The 20,921-nt window shown below is 55.0% G+C and overlaps 1 protein-coding gene and 1 long non-coding RNA gene across 3 annotated transcripts in view; one reads left to right on the top strand and one right to left on the bottom strand.

Moving 5' to 3' along the window:
* The window catches only part of LOC120325028, a 41,279-nt gene extending 33,063 nt beyond the window's left edge, over nt 1-8,216 (top strand). The window contains exons 5-6 of one of the 2 annotated variants that reach the window (XR_005566795.1): nt 3,316-3,395; nt 6,593-8,216. This is a non-coding gene — a long non-coding RNA (uncharacterized LOC120325028). Of the gene's footprint in view, nt 1-3,315; nt 3,934-6,592 lie in introns of those variants that run through there. The other variant, XR_005566794.1, reaches the window with a different exon arrangement.
* Nucleotides 5,469-14,228, bottom strand: LOC113987852 (interferon-induced very large GTPase 1-like). Its single transcript, XM_027720981.2, has 2 exons — nt 14,142-14,228; nt 5,469-12,996 (listed from the first exon to the last, which is right to left on the bottom strand). The coding sequence occupies exon 2, from the start codon at nt 12,992-12,994 to the stop codon at nt 5,717-5,719; it is 7,278 nt and encodes a 2,425-aa protein (XP_027576782.2). The 5' UTR covers nt 12,995-12,996; nt 14,142-14,228; the 3' UTR covers nt 5,469-5,716.
* Nucleotides 14,229-20,921: the final 6,693 nt, after the last annotated feature.

Genomic DNA, 20,921 nt, shown 5'->3' with positions numbered 1-20,921 from the left:
GGGAAAAGCAGAAGGAAGAAAAAGGGCTGGGGAGATCAGGGGAGTTGAGGAAGCAGAGGAAAACTGGGTGTGCTGGCAGAGCAAGGGAGGGTCTTCAGCCCCTGATTCCCCTCAGGGGCAGATGTGCAGCTGCTCCCTGGGCAGCAGAGCCTCGGGGTGTGGGGTGGCTGCTCGGGAAGGCACCTGCTGGATATTGTGCCCTCAGGCTGTAGCACACAGGTAACATAGAAATGCCAAAAATAAGGTTTTGCCATTGTTTCTGTCTGTCAAAACTTCCTACCAAAAATATCTCTTCGAACATCTGAATGGGGCTACTTGGGAAAATCCGGGAGAGAGCAAAGGGAGAGAGAGAACCAGTTCCCCCAGCTGAGAGTCTCTCCCCAGCCTCCCTATCACTTTTCTTCTGCCACCGCCTGCTGCCTGCCTGTCACCAGAGACTGGAACCCTGCCGGCTTGGAGAGGACTGACACCCACCGTGCCACATGCCTGAGTTAGATCTTATCCTCCTACCCTGACCACATTTCTGAGGGCCAAATGTGCAGCTGGACCAGGACTCTGCACGGCCTGGGACACAGCTCCGTGTGAGCAGTGAAACCACTCTTCCTGGCTGCATTGCAGAGAACTAAAGCTGCCAAGACACACACACACACACACACACACCCCCCACACAGCCTTCCAACCTCCAACCTCAAACCCCCACTCCCACCCCACCCCCTGCAGCTGAAGAGATAGCATCCAAAAGCGGCAGAGACAGAGAAAAAAAAGGCAGCAAACCACTTCCCCGCCCCGCCCCCGCCCCAAAAACCAGCTCGGCTGAAAGGTAGTTTTTGGTGGTATCTTTTCTCTGCTTCTAGAAGTGATGATGAGAAGTAATCTTAGCATTTTCCAACTTTTCTTAATTTTTCCTCTTTCTCTTTGCATCTCTTAGCAATTAATCAAATCAGTTTTGGTATCAAACCTCACGCAGATAACCTGTGTGAGTTTTAATTGTGCTCAAGGGAATATTCGAGTCTGAAGTTCTTTCTGCAACATTTAAGCAGATTGTCCCCTCAGGGCACTTGTGCCAGCTCTGTCCCCTCCCAACTTCCCTCCCTTCCCCAGGGCAATGGGCTCTGGAAGCGCCTGTGCCTTTGAGGGGCTGCAGCAGGGACCAGAGCGCTGGGGGCGGTGAAGTTTCCAGTGGAAGGGAGGGGAATCCCGGGAGGAAAAGGACCAAGTGTCCCCCCCGGGCTGGGGCCGGAGCGGGAGGGGCCAGGAGTGCCCCTCATCCCCCCCGGCGCTGCCCTGCTCCCTGAGGAGCGGCGCGGGGCACAGGCAGCACCCCCGGCCCCAGGAGGGCCCCAGCACCCCCGGTCCTGCCTTCGGGGAGCGCAGCCCCCGGACCCCGCCTGGGGCTGGGGGTGCCCGGGCCGGGCAGGATCGGCCCCGCCTGCGGCCGGGCACGGGCTGCAAAGGGAAGGGGCTCCTTCCCTGGCATCTCCCCAGCCATGGGAACCCCCCGGCATGGGAAGCAGAAGACAAACAAGAGCCTGCTCCTTGCCGATCCCGGCTCCCAGCCCCGCAGCTCAGCCCCAAGGTCCTACCGTCTCCGTCCGTGCGCGGAGCTCCCGAGGTGAGAGAAGCCCAGCGCAGCCCCTCTGCTGATCCAGCCCCGGCTCTGCGGGCGCTGCTGCTTCCCCTTTCAGCGGCGCCGGGGGGGGGCAGCTGCTGATTTCCTGTAAATCAGGCGTTTTTCTGCAGCAGAAACGAAACTGCTGCCTGATTTGGGATGAAAAGTTGTTCAGTGAGACGTGGACTCGATGAGCTGGGAGGTCTTTTCCGACCCTAGTGATCCTATGATTCCGTGAAAGGCAGCAGGAGCTGGGCAGTACCTGGGGCTCCTGACTGGAAACCACCTGATCTGTGCCTCTTACCCCTGATCAGCGAATCCCTGAACTGGGCAACCTGTGCCAGGGCCTCCCCCCCTCCCAGCCTTCCCAATCTCCCATCTCTCCCTGCCCTCTGGCACTGGGCAGCCATTCCCTGGGTCCTGTCCCTCCAGGCCTTGTCCCCAGTCCCTCTCCAGCTCTCCTGGAGCCCCTTTAGGCTCTGGAAGGGGCTCCAAGGTCTCCCTGGATCCTTCCCTTCCCCAGCTGAGCCCCCCCAGCTCTCCCAGCCTGGCTCCAGAGCAGAGGGGCTCCAGCCCTGGCAGCATCTCCACGGCCTCCTCTGGACTCTCTGCAGCAGCTCCACGTCCTTGTGCTGCTGTTGCCCAGGGCTGGAGGCAGCTCTGCAGGGGGGTCTCAGCTGAGGGGGCAGAGGGGTAGATCCCCCCTGCCCTGCTGCCCACCATCCCTGTGGGATCAGCCCAGGCCACGGGGGGTTCTGGGGCCAGAGCACCCGGCCGGAGCACGTCCAGCCTCTCCCCCTGCAGCACCCCCAGGTCCTTCTCCCCAGGGCTGCTCTCCATCCATTGCACTCCCAGGGGGGGTTTGTGTCTGGCATTGCCCCGATCCAGAAGGAGCACACGGGATTGCAGCTTCAGTAAAGCTGTTGAAGGTCTAATCCCAGCACTAGAGCCCGAGAGTGCTGAACTGCCCCAGGGCTGAGCTTGAGAGGGGACTGGTAGAGTGCTGAGGGGCTGGAGCTGAGGGGCTGGACTGAGGGCTGGCTGTGGATGGAGCTGTGAGGGGACGGTTGTGAGTCGGGCTGTGTGTGTGAGGGGAGAGGGGACGGTTGTGAGGGCGGGCTGTGTGTGTGAGGGGTGAGGGGACGGTTGTGAGGGCGGGCTGTGTGTGTGAGGGGAGAGGGGAGGGTTGTGAGGGCGGGCTGTGTCTCTCGGCTGTGAGGGGACGGTTCTCGGGGCACGCTGTGACTCTCAGGCCGCCCCGAGCCCCTCAGGGGGACCGTTGGAGCGCGACCGGGGCTGAGGCGGCCCCGCCGGCCCTGGAGCCACCCGGACACGCCGGGACCCCCCGACTGCGGCCCGGGACAGGTGGGAGCTCGGGGGCGCCGGGCTGGGCCCGGGGGAAGCGTCCAGCGGGGGCCGGGCCGGGCCGCGGGGCCCGTGGGGGAGCCCCGGCGCGCAGCGGCCCCGGGCTGTGCGGGCAGCGGGGCTGGGCCGGGCCGGGCTGCGCTCTGCTCCAGAACAGCTGCTGCTGGGACACGGAGGGTGCGGCTCCAGCGCTTGGGATTAGCGGGAGACATTACCAGGGCAAAAGCAGCACCGTGTTGTGCCTGAGAAATACGGGGGAATGTAATTTTTCTGTGGAAAACCGCTGCTTTCTTGGAGGAAAAACCAAACAGACAAACTTCATTTTTATCCCGTCTCTTTAGGTTGTCGGTTAAATGTTTGGAGAAGGAACTGAGCCCAGGAAAGTGGGAGTTGCCCAGAGAGGCTCCTCAGTGTGATTCAGGTACCGTGATCTGTTGGACTGACTGTGGGATCGAGCATAAATGCAGTTATCAGGTGCCTGTTTCTTACACTCACAGAACTGGTCCTGAAGTTTTCATTTCTGACAAACCTGTGGCCTGGAGCAGTGATTTCTGCATTTTCTGTCATGTATAGGACATGTAAAAATATTCCTCTGTGAGATACATTCCTCTACTTAAAATTCCCACAGAAGTCCATTGTTGTGCAACACATCCCTTGTCTGGAGAAGGTGAATCCTAGAATTATGGACTGGTGTGGTGGGTAGGAAGGGACCTTAAAGAACCTTTAGTTCCACTCCCCTTACTTTGCAGTATCCCAGGTTGCTCCAAGCCTTGTCCAGCCTGGCCTTGAACACTCCCAGGGACCCAGAGGCAGCTACAGCTTTTCTCTGGGAATCCCAACCCAGCCCCTCCCCACCGTTCCAGGGAAGAATTCCTTCACAGTCTGCCATCTCTCCTTGCCTTCTGGCAGTGGGAAGCCATTCCCTGTGTCCTGTCCCTCCAGCCCTTGTCCCCAGTCCCTCTCCAGCTCTCCTGGAGCCCCTTTATGCTCTGGAAGGGGCTCTCAGGTCTCCCTGGATCCTTCTCTTCTCCAGGGGAGCACCCCCAGCTCTCCCAGCCTGGCTCCTGAGCAGAGGGAGGCAGAAGGAGCAGGGAAGGAAAAGAAAGTAAAGGGGAGAAGGGAAAGAAATCCGAGTTGGTCCACTCAGATCTGCCCCTCTCCCCTTCCAGCCCCATCCCGGCCTCCTCCCAGCCTGTCAGCCCAGCCCCGTCCCCTGCCTTGCCCAGCCCCCTCTTTCCCAGCGTGTGCATCAGACAGACCCCCCGGGCAGTCCCTGCTGGGCTTTCCAGTCCCACCCCCCGCCAGCAGCTCTTTGCTTTCCCTCCTGGCTCCCTGGCAGCCCGGCAGGGGCACTGCCACCTCAGTTCCAACCCCCACGGCCGTCCCTGGGGCAGCCCCAGCTGGTCCCAGCTCCTCCAGAGCGCGGCTCCGGTGCCCCCAGGCTGCCTGGACAGCACCAGCGCTGTCCCGGGGGCTGGGAGGAAGCTGCTGGGCCACGGGATCCTGCACAGGGGGCACGGCAAAGGCTTTTGCTCAACAGCCAGGCCAAGGGCAGGAGCAGCTGCCGGTGGGGCTGAGAGCTGGAGGGAAGTGCAGCAGGCCCAGGCCCCTGAGCAGGGACGGCTGCCCTGGGCACACGCAGGGCCCTCCGGAGCAGGGAGTTAAAGCACTGCCTCAGCCGGCCCTGCCCCTGCCAAGGTGGGACCTGCTGCTGGCGACTGAAAGGACTCCTCTCCCAGTTCCTGGAATCACACTCTTTATTAGCACCGCCTGGGACAGGTTAATAAGGTTCGTGGGCGTTGGCGGCAGCGTCTGGCTGCAAAACTGTGTTTGAAAGCAATCTGGGCTCTGGGAAGCAAGGCCAAGGTGGAACACGAAGCAATCTGCCAAATCCTCTGAGGGGAGCCCGACCAAAGCTCTGCTCCTTAAAGCAGCGTTGAACCTGCCCAGAGTGTATTTCTCACCCCATCCTGGGGTGGGGGGGAGGCAGGTTCAACCCCTCAGCTGATCCCAGCAGGTTCGGGGGAGTCTTCCTCAATTTCCCCCCTATCCCAACTTACTTTTATACAAATTCTTGTGTTTAGGTGGAGCTGGAGTGGCTTCAGTCGTAATTACCTTTTGTTTCTGGTTGGTGTAAAGTTCTCTTGCTGTACCTAACGGGAGGGGGGGTCGTGGCTTGGCACCTGAGGAGGGGGTTCGACGTGGTTGTTGGCTCTGCAGCAGAACACCTGGATTGTCCCTCGGCTGACAGGTACTGGAGGGTCCCATGATCTTCCCAGTACCACAGTGTTCCCCCTTTGTGCTGGGATTGCAGTGCTGCAGGAAAGCTGGGCTTTGCTCACTGCCCCTTATTTCCTCAGAGCAGCTCATCCAACTGGGGCTTTCTTGTGCTGCCTTTGCCCTTCCCCTGGCACTTGGGCTCCATCTTGGCCATGGGACTGAGCAGCCCTGGGAGGGTTTTTATACTTTTGCTCAAGGACAAAGCAGAGGGAAATGTTTATGGCAGGAAGGGAAGAGGATTGTGGCTGATCAGGAAGCGAGGGAGTTTCTGAGCGACGGCCGGAGTAACGCGCCTTATTTCACCCAGTTTGTGAGCAGTTGGATCCCATTGTCTTCATGGGGCTTGAGAGCACAAGCATTGAAACAGCATTTTGTGGACAGCCTTGTACTCTGTTCTGCTCAACTGCAAAGCTGTGGAGGTTCTTCCTTCATGTTCTTTCATCTTCCTTCCAGCGACGTGGCCTAAGGCTTGTCCAGCTCAGCAAGTGCTTCCTGCTTGGTAATTCTCTGCCAGGCCTCAGGGATTTCTCCTTTGCCTTGAAATTTTTTACCGTGCCAGGTTTCTATATCGGTCCTGAAATGAGACACAAACCATTTCCAGTAGGCTTGCGTGGATGGATCAGGAAGAATGTTCCAATTGGAGAAAGGAGGTCCTGCATCCCGGTATCTCTTGTAGGGGGTCCATCTGATTTCACCAATATAGAAATTATTGGTACTTGCAACACTGCTGGAACAAATATCAATGTCGAAGTGATCTGTTTTGTGCCACTTCCATCCCCTCAAAGCTTTTGGTCGATGGAAGAGAACCTGATGGTCTCCATCGTGTCCTTGCATGGTGTTTGTGCAGACAGCCCCACAAAAGGGACACTGTGCCCAGCACCCCCGAAACTGCTCTGCCAGGATGGTGTGAGGCTTCCTTTCAAAACAACTCAGATCAGCAACAGCAAATTCTTTCCTGAGTTTGTCCTTCATGGCAGGCAGTGCTTCTGCCATGGCTTTGCTCAGGAACTCAATGTCTGTGATCTCCTGATGCTCGAGGCCCTTCAGGTCACTTCTGGGCAAGTTCATCAGCTCTGTCAGTTCCCTGCAAAATTCATCCAGCCAGAGAGAAATTTTGTCCTTTCGGTCTTTTCTGTCTTTGACCCTTTGGGTTGATGAAGCAACAGCTGACAGGATGTTTCCATAGAGAACATCAAGGGAGGAATCTAAAAAGTTCTCCAGCCTCCGGCTCTCACCTAAACAGTAACTCTCAACATGTCTCTCAATGTACCGCTGAAAAAACTCTTCTGGGTGTTTAAGGTACTGCTTGAAATAGTGAAACTTTTCTTTCTGTGCCAGGAATCTCAGGATACAAACATCCAGACTGGCTCTGTTGCCCTGGAAATCTGGGACTTTCCTCTGCATATCCCCAGCGATGGCTTTAGCCGTCCTCTCATAGACGGCCCGGCGAAGAGCTGGGGCAAGCTTGTCACAAAGGAAAACAGCAAAAGCTGTGACAGAAGTGGCTCCTTGGCAGGAAATCTGGAAACATGTGAAGAAATCTTCTCTCTTGTTGTTTAGGTAGGTGACTGGGTCATTTGCCTTCTGGAATGCTTCGTGCATGGCTTTAAACCTTTCTGCTGCTGTTCTGCAGAGGTACAGAGATAAATCTATGATGTAATCTTTGTTAACACTAAATGGTGCATCGCTGGGGACGTTGTTCACACCTTCCTGTACTTCATGGAGTATTTCATGAATAAAGGTTCGACTGTAATCCCGTTTCTCCTGTTCCTTCTTATCAATGTTTGCCCACACACGATATATGATGTTGTCTGTGATATCCTGCAAGTTCACATCAGCATTGGAAGCATTCCATGGGAGGTATGTTTTCCAATCCTTTGTGACATGTTTCTTCAAGTCCAAGGAAAATCCTGTGTGTTTTGGAAATGACCTGATCCGTGCATGGAAACCAGGCTCCGTAAAACGCTCCAGAAGGACATCTTCTATTTCCGCATCGATATCCACCCGTTCCAGTGGGGGAGCAGCATGGTAGACTTTAGGAATCCACCTGTTCCAGAGAGAAGTAAAGCTGTCTCTTAGTTCTCTCTGACTGAGGCTCTTGCCTTTCAGAGTCAGAGCCAACTCCTTGCTCCTTCTCAGGAGTTCGTCTTCATATTCCGACTTCCTTGCATCCAGTTTACTCTGGGTCTTCTGCAGTTCAATGAGATTCTCACATTTCTTCCGAGTTTCAAGAACAAGGTTCTCCTTTAGTTCTTTCAGCTTCAGCTCTGTGCTGCCTTTCCACTGGACCAGCATCTCACAGTGTTTGTCTTCCCTGAAATACTTTTCCATGTCTGTCACGATGGCATCACTTGTCTCTTGCACGAGCCCTTCCAGGTGTTCTCTGGTGACTTGCTGCAAGTCCCCGTTCCGAATTCTGTTGTCGAGTCTCATTTGTACGTCTAAGATGTGACTCCTGAGCCTCCAGGTCCACTGACTAAAGGCAGTTTCCAGTTTCCTGTAGACAGCAATCTCCAGTGAATTCTTGAAGCTGAAAACAAAGTTCTCGTTCAGCAAAGCATTCCAGAGGTCACCAATACGGACTTTCAGGCTGGAGAGCGTCAAAATGCTGCCCTGGGACTCCCTGGCAGCCTGGAGAACTTTGCTCTTCAGTTGCTGGACGTTGTGGCTGTAGGTGGGGTTGGGTGGTGCCATTGGGGGGTTTCCTTCCCACAGGTGAGCAAAGTAGTGAATGTGGGTGTTCACGTCAAAGCGGATGACGTCGCTGAAGGAGGAGACGTCACAGCATTCCTGCTGGGCAGCTACCACGGTCATTTCATCCAGCTTTTCCTGAAGACGTCTTTGTCCTTCCATGTTCTGCTCCTTGGCAGTAACTTCTCCCACGTTTTGGTGGACAAAGAGGCAGCCGGGGGAAAGATTTACTTTCTTCATCCTCAGAAAAGCCTGCACAGCGATCTGAAGAACATCCTGCATTTCTGAGGGATTTTCCCCAAAGATGTTGATCAGGGTCATGTTGCTGATGCCGATGACAAAGGTGGCCAGCTCGTTGTCATGGTTCAGGGACTGTTTATTGGCCATCTCTATGGCACGAAGGCCCTCTGTGTCAACAACCAGCATGTAATCAAAGCCCACGTCCTCTTGCAGCTGCTCGTCCAGTGGCAGGAGCTGCATAAACGCTCCCCGGGTGCATCTCCCCGCGCTGACGTTGAACTGCAGCCCAAACATGGCATTCAGCAGGGTTGACTTCCCTGTGCTCTGGATGCCGAGCACGGAGAGAACAAACACTCGTTTGTCCCCCAGCCTCTCAATGAGGCTGTCAAAGATTGCTCCCACCCAGCACAGGGGCAGGTAAGAAGCATCCCCATCCATCAGCTCCACGGGATACCCCAAAACCATCAGCTCTGCTGCCATTTGGGGCAGTTTGACAATGTTTTCATTCTTTGAGTTCCTTAAGTGCAGAGCTTCATAGATCTGCCCTACCTCTCTCAACAGATGCTCCAGGCCAACAGATGAATCGTTGATTTCATCAGAGAGGGCCTCCAACCTACTCAGCAACTCAGGGTTTGGATTGGTTTTTTCCTTGCTTTTCTTTTTTTCCAGGATTTCAGACCATAACTTGTGATAGTCTCTCCTCAGTTCCTCAAGGTGACCAGAGGACAGGTCGTCCATAAAGACCTTCATCCACTGCAGGAAGTATTTCTTGGTATCTGCTGGCTGTGACTGGAGAAAGCCAAGGAATGGTTTCATCAGCGGGTTGAGGGGGAAGGCTCGCTCTAGTTGCTTTCTTCTAATTGCTGCCTTCTCGGATTCAATTTGGCTCCGATGGTGCTCAATGCTCTTGCCCCCCTTCTCCTGCAAGCGAGTGAGTTCTTTGTCCTTTTGGCACCACTGGTGCCACAGTTTTCCTTGAAGAGGCAGGAGCTGGGATTTGATCTCAGACAGCTTCTCCTTCTTCAGAAGTGTCACCAGCTCCTTTGCCTTTGCTTTGGCTGTCACACACTCGGGTCGATCTTCATCCACTAAGAATCCGTGCTGGCGAGCTTTGTCCAGGCAGGCGTCCAGGCTGAAACGTGGGTTGGACCCTTCCAGGAGATTCCTGATTGTTTTAGTGAGCTCGTCCAACATCTCTGCTTCATTTCTGTTCTTGACCCCTATTGTTACAGTTTTACTGGATTGTCCAGCTGCAACCTTCTCTTTGTCAGTGAGAAGACAAACCAGAGGCCTTTGTGACTGCCACAGCTCACGCAGAAGCTTTGTCCCTCTGTCGTCCATGCGCTCCGAGTCGGAGACAAGAGCCACGTTGAGAGCAGAGATCTCCTGTAAGAACTGCAGCTGCGCTCCGTGGTCCCTGGCGTCTCCATGCAGGTTACAGAAAGCCACACAGCACTCAAAGGTGTCATCGGGGCTTCCCCGGGGACAGTACCAGGCGATCTCCACAACACCTGCCATCAGCAAACGCTCTCTGGTGCTGCCTCGGCAATGGCGGTGGAAAAAAGTGTCGTGTCTTTGTTTGCTCAGCAGAGCATTGAGGAGCTGAGACTTGGAAGAGGAGGCAGAGGTGCCAATGCGGATGAAGGACACGATGGGTGTCTCTGCCTGATGGATGAGTTTGTTATTGTGACTGTTCATCCTGGGCTGCTGTCCCGACTTCTCGGCCTCTTTCCAGCTCCTTTTGATTTGGCTGAGGGCCCAGAGCGGGAACTCGATCTGGGCAGTGCCCGGCTTGGGCACCAGCAGGGGCAGTGCCAGTTGGCAGAAGGCCAGCTTGGTTGCAATGGACTGTCTCATGAAGTTATCAGCACAGTGGAAAATTGCCATCTGGAGGTCCATGGGGTGCACGTGGCCATCACTGGTTGCAGGTCGAGGGGCTGCTTCCTTCAAATGGTGGAGAAAGCTTTCAAAGGAGTCTGAGGGTTTGTGCTCTTGCTCTGTGGTTTCTGGCACAGGGGCAAGTCCTGGGTTGCTCCCATCCCCACAAGTCAGGTACCTCACCCGATAGTCCACGGTTAAGAGCTTCTGCAGGAAGAGAAATGGCAGTTCCTGGTCCTTGCCGGGCTGGCTGTCATGCAGAGATGTCTTGCAGATGCTGTGGAAATGTCCCGTGCCCATTTTTCTTGGATAGTGACTTTCTAGTCCAAGGCGCTTGAGCAACTGGAGGAACTCTTGGTTTGCAGTGGCTTCATTGGCTTTGGATTCGCTGGCACCTGACTCGGATTTGGAGGGACTGGAAGGCTCAGTTGTTTGGAAAGTGTCTTCCATGTCTTTGAGTATGTTCTGCATCCTCACATCATCCCCTGTTTCCTCCAAGCTCCCACCGATGAAGGAATTCAACTCATGTTCCAGCATCTCCCAGTCTGGGCACTCCCTGTGCTTCTGGAGGAGATTCTTTGTCCCTGTGGCCCACAAGCCTTCCATGTGACCTTCCATGAAAAGCAACCGCTCCCTCTTCTGCTCTGGGGACAGCTCTTTGCTTTGGGGTGTCACGGTCAGAGCCGTCAGCAGAAGGGAGGCCTCAGCTCTGGCAGCATCTTGCTCCTTCAGAGTCACGTACTGCTCGTGTGCCGCTGCCATTGCCTGGGCCAGGTACTGAATTTCTGCATGGCCAAGGAGGTGCTGGAAAGTGCTGCTTCCCACCTGGTACCCTGTGCTGGTTGCAATTAAGAGCACCAAGAGTTCCATGTCCTTCTGAGCCCTTTCCTGGAGAGACCGCAGTAAGGAATGAATTGCGAGGCCTGTGGTCAGGGTGGCTTCTCTCTTTGCTTCCTGGACGGCAGAAGCAGAGGTTCCTGGTGCGTAGGTGACAGCATGGATGTGCTCCATCATTTGCTGCAGTGTCTGCAGGAGCTCTTCAAGTTCAGAGACATTGGGAGTTTTGGGAAGCCTGTGGTCAGTCTGGAAGATCCATTGCATAATGAAGGAAGACTCAGGGAAGTCCCTGACAGAATAGATATGAGGATCCAGGAGGCTCCTCAAGATTGCCTTGAGAGAGGTGGAGTTTTCTGGAGGTGACTCCTGGCAACTCCTCACGGTGTTCACCAGGAAGTCCTGCAGGGCTTTGTCTGACAGGCACACGTTGATCCAGACTCTGGGGTCCTTGGTTTTTGCACTCAGATCCTGTTTCAGATCCATCAGCGTGAGCAGTTTCTTTTCATCCACTGTCCCCTCCCAGGTCTTCACAATCTCCATGAACTCTCTGGCCTCTTCCACTGCACTGGCCAGTTCCTCCCCAAAAGCGCTGCCGACGCTCTGATTTGTCAGCGCTTTGTACGCAGCCCTGAGGGCGCGGCTCATTCCATGGACAGACTGAAAATCCCTGCTGTGATTGCACAGGATGACCTCCCACACCGGGATCAGCTGGAAGCCGCGGTCGATAACGCACCACGTTGAGTTATTGGATACAAGCCCTGTTTTCCACTGAGGGAGAGAATTGGTCTCTGAAGGGCCCCCTGTGGTGAACACCTGACACTGAATCTCTGTGTGGGAGCTCTCTCCAGCTCTGCCCTGGACAGAAGCCTGTGAGCTGGACCGGGAAACATCTGTGGCCCCTCCTGCACTGGCCCCGAAGCCACTGAAACTGGCCCCAACAAAGGTGTTCAGGGCTTCAGATGTTTGTCGCTTCATCTCCTCCCTCTGCTCGGCTCTGAATCCTCCTGTAGACGCCTTCCACCAGAATATCCCCCCAAAGTGGAGGGGACCCTGGCTGACGTGGGACCCAAACCTGCTGAAGAAGCTCTCCAGCAGGTTGGGCTGCTCTTCTTCCCGAGTGAGGCTCAAAAGCTGCTCCATGTGTTGCAGCTCCCGCAGGGCCCCATCCGAGAGGAGAAGCTGGTTCCTTTGGAAGTAGCAGGAGGCCAGAGGGATGTACTGGTACTTGGTGGTGCAAAAGTAGCTCTGCTCAGAGTGGGACTGGTGGGTGCCCTGTGCCTGTGAGGAGCTGCTGTGATCTGCACCAGCTTCCAATTTAACTCCCCAGAACCCGGCTTTGGCAGAAACGCTGATGCTGAAGCCCAGCTGCTCCATGGACCTGGTGAAAGTGGATTCTGCTGCACTGGAGGAGAACTCCTTGCTCTCAAACAGCGATCCTTGCTTTGGACCGGCGAGCTGGAATCCCTCAGGGACCCTGAGGAGCTGCTCTCGCTTTGCCAGCACATCTTCAGCCTGGCTGGTTCTGTAGATGCCCTGCAGGGCCAGTCCCCCCGACGCCCGCCTCAGCACCTCCGTGTCGGGGATGTTCTCCCTCCTGCCCGCTGACGACTCCTGCTGCTCCAGCTGCTTCTGGATGCTCTCCAGCACATCTGCCAAGGGCTTTGGTGCTGGCCAGAACTCCTTGGGAATCTCCATGGATTCCCATAGAGCCTCTGCTATCTGCCTTACAGCATCCTGGCTGTGGCTGTGGCTGTCGAGCATTTCTTTCAGCTCCTTCAGGACTTGCTTGGCCACTCCTTGTCTCTGCTTTGTCCTCTCCAAGTGCTGCTTTTCTTGTTCCTCAGAAGTTGCTTTGTCATCTCTTATTTTCAGGAGTTTCTGGAGTGCCCTTTTCTCCCAGGGGTGCCGCACTTGGCGCTCCAACGTAAGGTAGTCTTCATATTGCAGGTGTTGCAGGGCTTGTGTGCACTGGACTCCCAGGGTCTGGGAGAGTTTGGGGAGCCAGTATGCAGCCTCCAGTCCTTCCTTCTGAAGTGCCTCTGCCAGGAGCTGTGCCTCTCCATGCCCCTCTTGGGTGTTGTCCTGCGAAGCCATGGCTGTGGGGGAAGAAAGGAAACGTTCCCTAAGGTTTGTTGTGAGAGGCCCCAGGCTCCTGTAAGAGGCTCTGCAGCAGCTCCGGCCCTGGGGATGCTCCCACGTGGCTGCTGGAGCCCAGGCTGGGATGCCACAAGGCCCAGGGTCTCCTTCCCGGGCAGTGGATGTGCCTGCTGTGGGATCAACCCTGAAGCTGAGTGTGTATCCCAGAGACAACACACACACACACAGACACACGGACTTGGCCACACAACCAGCCATGGAGAAGGTGCTGCCTTCAAGATCACCTAGGTCCTCTCAACAGGACTCCTGAATCCATGAGTGCAGAGAGTCGAGGGCATTGCTGGATCCCTGGAGCACTGACACAGCCCCTGTGCCCGTCCCACCCCCCTGCCTGCATCCTGTGCCCTCTTCCCAGCACAGGGCTCTCCCGCTCGCCGGCTGCTCCAGCTGGTGCTCCCAGCACACAGAGGCAGCGCTTGGAGCTGGGGAACATTGTCCCAGTTTTCAAGATGGGCAGGAAGGATGACCCTGGGAACTACAGGCCTGGCAGTGTCCCTTCAGTGCCTGGTACAATTGTGGAGAAGGTTGTTCTGGGAGTTATTGAAAAGCCCCTGAAGGACAAGGCAGTCACTGATCACAGCCAGCACGGGGTCCTGAGGGGAATGTGCTGCTCGTCAAACCGAATATCCTTTTCTCCACAATAACCCATCAAGGGAAGGCAGCTGATGGAAGCTTTTTGGATTTCAGTAAAGCTTTCCATCTCTCCCAGGATCCTTGTGGGTCCCTTCCCACTCCGGCCCTTCTGTGATTCCCTGATTCTCACCCTAATGGAGCTGGTTCTCTCCCTGGACTCCTGCCTTTACACCTTTGGGGTTTTCTACACCGTCCCACAAACCTGAGAAGTGTCTCTGTCTCAATTCAGCTGGATCCTGGAGAGGTTGATTCCATGCACAAACCCTTCCCCTGCCTTCAGCTTCCATCCCAACAGGGACACCAGACCCTCCCCAAGCCCAGGATGGCTCCCAGGGGTTGGCACTGGGCTCCTGGAGCCTTGCAGAGCCTTGAGTGTCAGCTTTCCCTCTCAGGCCAGTGCAGACTGAGGCAACCTGTGCCCTGGCCGTGGGCTCTGAGTCACCTCACCCACCTGAGAGCAGATGCTCCTCTTGGTCCCAGCCTTGAGTGCCCAGAGGACACGGGCAGCCAAGGTGCCCAGCTCAGGGGACACAGCACCGTCACAGCTGTAGTGGTTTGAACCTTGTTTTCCCCAGAGACTAAGAGAAGTGGTAGACCCCAAGGGGTGGAAACCCCTGGAAGTTTTGAAGTTCTGCCCAATGGGCGCTCCTGCAGAAATGTAAACATATCACAACCAGACCGGAAGAGATGAGTTGTAGTTTGCTGGTTGTTGGAGAGGTAGCCATGTTGTAGAGCCACGAGGAAGGGGCTCTGAGCCCTCTTGGAGGAGAGGGACATAGACTCCTATTAAGGAGAAGAGTTTTAGACATGCAGCACCGGAGAGAGAGGAGCTGAGAAGCTCAGAGCGTCCCGGAGCTGGACCGGGACGGCCAGATGGAATGCGGGGGGAGTTGACCTTGGTTTCCCCCCCCTCGCACTGCTGCCACGGTGGCAGCCTGAGAGACAGGGCACAGAGGCCCTGCAAGAGATACCAGACCGTCACGAAGACCCCCCTGTGTCTTCGTGATATGACGTGGTGAAACGACCTTGTCTGGGGTTACGAAGCCCACGGAAGACCCCTCGGTTGTGAGGCGATGGGGCCGAGAGAGAGGCTTGGATACCTCCCTCGTGGACGCTGGCAGAAAGCCAGCCACAGCTGCTGCATGCATGAGATGAGGAGAAACCTGCTGCATTAGAAGATGCTGCTGCTTAAGGACTGGAAGGGATCTGTCCTTCTTTCCCTCCTGGACTTTTATTTGGAGGGGAGAGGAGATCTGATCCATTGTAAATACATATGTCATGGTAGAGATAGTTTGTGATCGTGTGTATAATGTGATATGGTATTTATTTGTACAGTCATTGTAATATATTCCCTTTTCCCCATTTGGAGTCTGGTGTGTTTTTGTCTGGAAAAACCCATCTCACATTAGGTTGAGATGTGGGAGGGGGAATGGAGCTAGGGAATTGGATTTTGGGACTATCTCAAACCATGACAACAGCCCAGGCCTGGGGGACACGGCGGCGGGTGGAGAAGATTGGAACCGCCTGGAGAATTCCGGAGGAAGAGCAGTGGGAAGGAAAGGCCCCAGATCCTAAAGGAGAAGAGCTGAGAGTCAGGAGACGGCAACCCAGCAACGTGGAGGATTGATTGCAGGGAGCAGTGGAGGCCAACCCTTCTCCTGCAGTGGGGATTACCCCGTCAGCAAAGAGTGCCCAGGGCCTTTGTGGGGTGGGGAGCAGAGCAGGCTTTCACCTGGGCCCTAACTCCGTGTTCCAGTGCAAAAAGGAACCTGGACATGCTGGAGAGGTGGGACAGTGCCAACCCCCTGAAGGTCAACAAGGGCAAGGGCAGGTGCTGCCCCTGTGTCGGGGCAATCCCAGGCACAAAGACAGGCTGGGAGTGGACTGGATGGAGAGCATCCCTGGGGAGAAGGACCGGGGGGGCTGGTGGGGGAGAGGCTGGGACACGACCCAGCCCAGAAACCCCCCATGCCCTAGGCTGATCCCACAGGGATGGTGGGCAGCAGGGCAGGGGGGATCTGCCCCTCTGCCCCCTCAGCTGAGACCCCCCAGCAGAGCTGCCTCCAGCCCTGGGCAACAGCAGCACAAGGACGTGGAGCTGCTGCAGAGAGTCCAGAGGAGGCCGCGGAGATGCTGCCAGGGCTGGAGCCCCTCTGCTCTGGAGCCAGGCTGGGAGAGCTGGGGGGGCTCAGCTGGGGAAGGGAAGGATCCAGGGAGACCTTGGAGCCTCTTCCAGAGCCTAAAGGGGCTCCAGGAGAGCCTCCAGCAGCTCCTGCACTGCCACCAGTGGGATGGGCAGAGGAGGGGAAAAGCAGAAGGAAGAAAAAGGGCTGGGGAGATCAGGGGAGTTGAGGAAGCAGAGGAAAACAGGGCGTGCTGGCAGAGCAAGGGAGGGACTTTACCCCCTGATTCCTCTCAGGGGCAGATGTGCAGCCGCTCCCTGGGCAGCAGAGCCTCGGGGTGTGGGGCGGCTGCTCAGGAAGGCACCTGCTGGCTCACGGCCACTGCTGGATATTGTCCTGGCAGGCCACTTGTGCCAGCTCTGTCCCCTCCCAACTTCCCTCCCTTCCCCAGGGCAATGGGCTCTGGAAGCGCCTGTGCCTTTGAGGGGCTGCAGCAGGGACCAGAGCGCTGGGGGCGGTGAAGTTTCCAGTGGAAGGGAGGGGAATCCCGGGAGGAAAAGGACCAAGTGTCCCCCCCGGGCTGGGGCCGGAGCGGGAGGGGTCAGGAGTGCCCCTGATGCCCCCGGCGCTGCCCTGCTTCCTGAGGAGCGGCGCGGGGCACAGGCAGCACCCCCGGCCCCAGGAGGGCCCCAGCACCCCCGGTCCTGCCTTCGGGGAGCGCAGCCCCCGGACCCCGCCTGGGGCTGGGGGTGCCCGGGCCGGGCAGGATCGGCCCCACCTGCGGCCGGGCACGGGCTGCAAAGGGAAGGGGCTCCTTCCCTGGCATCTCCCCAGCCATGGGAACCCCCCGGCATGGGAAGCAGAAGACAAACAAGCCCCCGCTCCGTGCTGATCCCGGCTCCCAGCCCTGCAGCTCAGCCCCAAGGTCCTACCGTCTCCCTCCGGAGCTCCCGAGGTGAGAGAAGCCCAGCGCAGCCCCTCTGCTGATCCAGCCCCGGCTCTCCCATAGGTGCTGTTTTCCCTTTTATAGGGGCCATGGGGTGCGGCCGCTGCATTCCCGTTAATCAGGCCTTTTACAGCAGCAGAGTGTCAAAGTGAAACTGGGGAGCTGCTCCCTGTTTGGGTGCAAAAGTCGTTGGGTGAGAGGTGGCTATCAGAGGTCATTTCCAACCTTAATGATCCTGTAATTCCCTGAAAGGCAGCAGGAGCTGGGCGGTGCTTGGGGTTCTTGATCGGAAATCACCCACCATGTTCCTGTTTTCCCGGATCACTGAATCATGAAAATGGGCAACCTGTGCCAGGGCTTCCCACCCTCACAGCCAAGAATCCCTTCCCAATCTCCCATCTCTCCCTGCCCTCTGGCAGTGGGAAGCCATTCCCTGTGTCCTGTCCCTCCAGGCCTTGTCCCCAGTCCCTCTCCAGCTCTCCTGGAGCCCCTTTAGGCTCTGGAAGGGGCTCCAAGGTCTCCCTGGATCCTTCCCTTCTCCAGCTGAGCCCCCCCAGCTCTCCCAGCCTGGCTCCAGAGCAGAGGGGCTCCAGCCCTGGCAGCATCTCCGCGGCCTCCTCTGGACTCTCTGCAGCAGCTCCACGTCCTTGTGCTGCTGTTGCCCAGGGCTGGAGGCAGCTCTGCAGGGCGGTCTCAGCTGAGGGGGCAGAGGGGCAGTGTTGTGTAGTGGTCTTTATATGATAAAGAAATGGACTCAGCTCTCTGATGAGATCGCAGTCAAAGAGCTTTATTCATACTCGGCGCTCCCTCTTGTCCCTTAAAACCATGTGACCTTGTGACCAATGGGGTTGTCTATTTTTGTGCATGCCTCTTGGGCTTCCCTGCCCTCGGTGTGTCCCCTGCATCCCTGGGCACGCCTCCTACATCACCCCCTTCTCAGTTGTTTAAGAAGGTCACGAAAACTGCAAAAACAACAGTGCAAACAATCAGAACAGTACATTACAACTACCAAAGCATGCAATGACCCAGCACATTACTTGCTTTGGCTTCTTGTACATCTATTGTAAACCTTTTAAAACCTTATATTTCTGAAGGGTAGTGCAACTTGGAGGAATAACTGTATTAACCCACGGGCCTTAGCCCAATCATGCATAGACACACAACCTTTATCAATCTGAGGGTTTAAATAACTGGGGAATTCAACTTTATTTCAAAAACAGGCTAAGCTTAGCAAACTAAATTCTCTTACATTGACCATGTGGCGGAGGGAGTGTTATTTTGTGGGGCGTTTGGTTTTTAAGGCCAGTCAAACAACTCTCTTATTCATTCACTCACACATTCATTGACGGCCGTCAATCCATACATCATACACACACTCATGGGTTTTGTATAGACTGCTTTTTGCCACACTGGTCATCCTCAATTGTAAACATGAAACTTAAACATTATTACTAAAACACAACTGTTTTATAACTTCTGCATTACTCTGGTTCTTGCTGCTGTGGTTTTGTACCTAGGCAGGGTCTAACACACCTGAAAGGAATCCATTTCAGGCTCTTTTCCTGTAGCCACACAGGCATAGCCTCTTCCCCAAGTCACGAGGTCCACCGGTCCCATCCACTGTCCTGAAATCATCTCTCTTATCATGACTGGTTGTTTGGGAGAGGCAAAAGCCTGAGGCCTGTGCTGCCTTTTCGTGCCTGCTTCTTTCAGCACTGTCACAATTGTAAAAATTTATAACATGCGTGGCTTTCCACAGACGCTCTTGCGGGCTACAGACTGATTCCCTCCTTTTTTGTTTGTTAACATGTCTTTCAGTGTGATGTGCCTTTTCTACAGTTGCCTGTCCGATGGGTGAGTGTGGAATACCTGTGGTGTGAGAACTTTCCTAATTTGATAGGAAGGTTCTTACCTCTCTGATATGAAAGCTGGTTTATTGTTGGTCTTAATCTGTTTTGGGGTACCAAGGGTAGCAAAACAACTGAGCCAGTGTCTTATTACATCCGTGGCCTTTTCCCCAGTGTGTGCTGTGGCAGTTATGTATTGGGAATGGGTATCTACAGTTACGTGTACATATTTTAATGTGCCAAATCCGGGGATGTGTGTGGTATCCGTTTGCCAAATCTCATTTGCCATTAACCCTCTGGGGTTAATGCCTTCCTGAGATGGCATGGGTGTGATTTTCTGACAGTCTGGGCATGATATAATTATGTCTCGAGCTTGATTGAGTGTTATTTGAAATTGTCTTTTCAGAGAACGTGCGTTCTGGTGGAAAAATGAATGAGACAATTTTGCTTGCTCTAAGACTCTGGGTATGGTGTTAAACATTGTTGCTTTGTCAGCCTCTCGGTTTCCGTCAGCTATTGGTCCTGGCATGTCAGTGTGTGACCTTGTGTGCATTATGTAAAAATCAAACTTTTGGTGATTGACAAGAAACCACACAGAACGCATTTCAAACAACAGGTGAGGGTTAGTGACATCTCGAAGAAACGAACTTTCGAGACGGGACACCAACCCTGCAGCGTAACAGGAATCGGTTACAATACTAATTGGTTGTTCAGAAAATTTCCCCAAGGCAATACGAATGGCAGCCAGTTCCAGAACCTGCCCAGAATCTTGGTTCATGGTCTGTACCTCTCATTCCCACTGTCCTGTAACAGGGTTTACCGAAGTCACTGCAGCTTTTCGTGTCCTTCCAGATGCATCTGTGAAGACCGTGAGGCCTCTCACTTGCTCATGTTTTCATCTGGTAGTGGCTTTTAAAGGTAAACTACCGATTTCTGCCCACAATCTGTGTTTAGGGAGATGAATTGAAATGCCACCATCAAAGCCTGCCAAGGCAGCCTGGAATCCTGCGTCCTCAGCCAGCATCCAGTCGAAGTTGTCCTTTGTAGCTGGGACGTAGATGGTGGCAGGATCCCTCCTGTCTAGTTCCTGTAGTCGTCCTCTGCCTTTAATGACAAGCTTAGCAAACATTTCGTTAGTAGTCCACACAGTTTTGGGTGGTGTGTGGGGCAGAAACAGCCACTCCAGAATCTGCAGTGGGTCTTTTTCAGTCTGATCCCACTGAAACAAAACTGCAAATGGCTGGTACCTGCTGGGAACAAGGGCAAGGCAGATTTGCAGTTCAGGATTTCTCCTTCTGCCTTGTCTGCCTTCTGTTGCCTTGGCACAAACGTCTAACGCCTGCTTTGCCTCTGCTGTCAGAGACCTGTTAGACATTAGGTTGGAGTCCCCCTTTAGCAGCTCAGACAGAGGGGGTATCTTCTCTGTGGTTTTGCCTAAAATAGGCCTTAACCAATTGATGGCTCCCATAGGTTTTTGCAACTCATGTAAAGTTAAATTGTTCTTTATCTCGAGCTGCGGTGGTTGTGGAGAAATTTCTTGCTGTGTGATTTTCCATCCAAGGTATGTCCAGGGTTGTGATCGCTGGATTTTCTCTGGAGCAACCTGTAACCCTGCATCTTGGACGGCTTTGATTAGAGCAGTAACAACAAATGGCAGTTCATTTTCTGTGGCCCTGGTTATTAGTATGTCATCTATATAATGGTGTATGATGGCTGTTTGATATCTCGTTGGGCTATTTTGCATCCCCTGAGGAAGGACAACCCAGCAATAGATTTGCACGGGCTGTGCATGGTTCAAGGCAGGGATGGAAAAAGCGAGCCTTGGCACATCCTCAGGGTGTAGGAAAATGGTAAAAAGGCAGTTGTTTAATTCAATTATTAGTAGTGGCCACTTTGCTGGAAGCATAGCAGGTGAGGGAAGTTCAGGCTGTAATGCTTCCATGAGCTCTATGACTGCGTTTACTTCTCGTTAAGTCCTGCAGTATTCTCCACCTCTCACTTTTCTTGGGGGCGCAGAATACAGGGGTATTCTCGGGACTGGTTGTTGGCACATTATGACTTGCCTCAAGCTGCTTCCTCTCTTGCTCGTGAAAGCGGGTGGCAGAGAGGAGGAGGATGGCGAGCAGCACGGCGGTAAGCAGTGCGGTGCTCACGGCGTGGCCCCTGCCCCGCCCATGGCACCCTTGGTACAACTCGGCCCATTCCCCATTGCTTAGGTACTTGTGGGATGTTGCTGCTAAGGGTCTCCAAGGGCAATCCCCTTGAAGGTGGTCAGGGTCACCACATCTAACGCAACTCGCTCTATGTCTGGCCCC

This window comes from Pipra filicauda, unplaced genomic scaffold, assembly GCF_003945595.2.
Source record: "Pipra filicauda isolate LSUMZ 115617 unplaced genomic scaffold, ASM394559v2 scaffold803_size79819_pilon, whole genome shotgun sequence".
Lineage (NCBI taxonomy): Eukaryota > Metazoa > Chordata > Aves > Passeriformes > Pipridae > Pipra > Pipra filicauda.
Note: the sequence above shows the minus strand (reverse complement) of the source record. Positions and strands in the feature narration are given on the sequence as shown.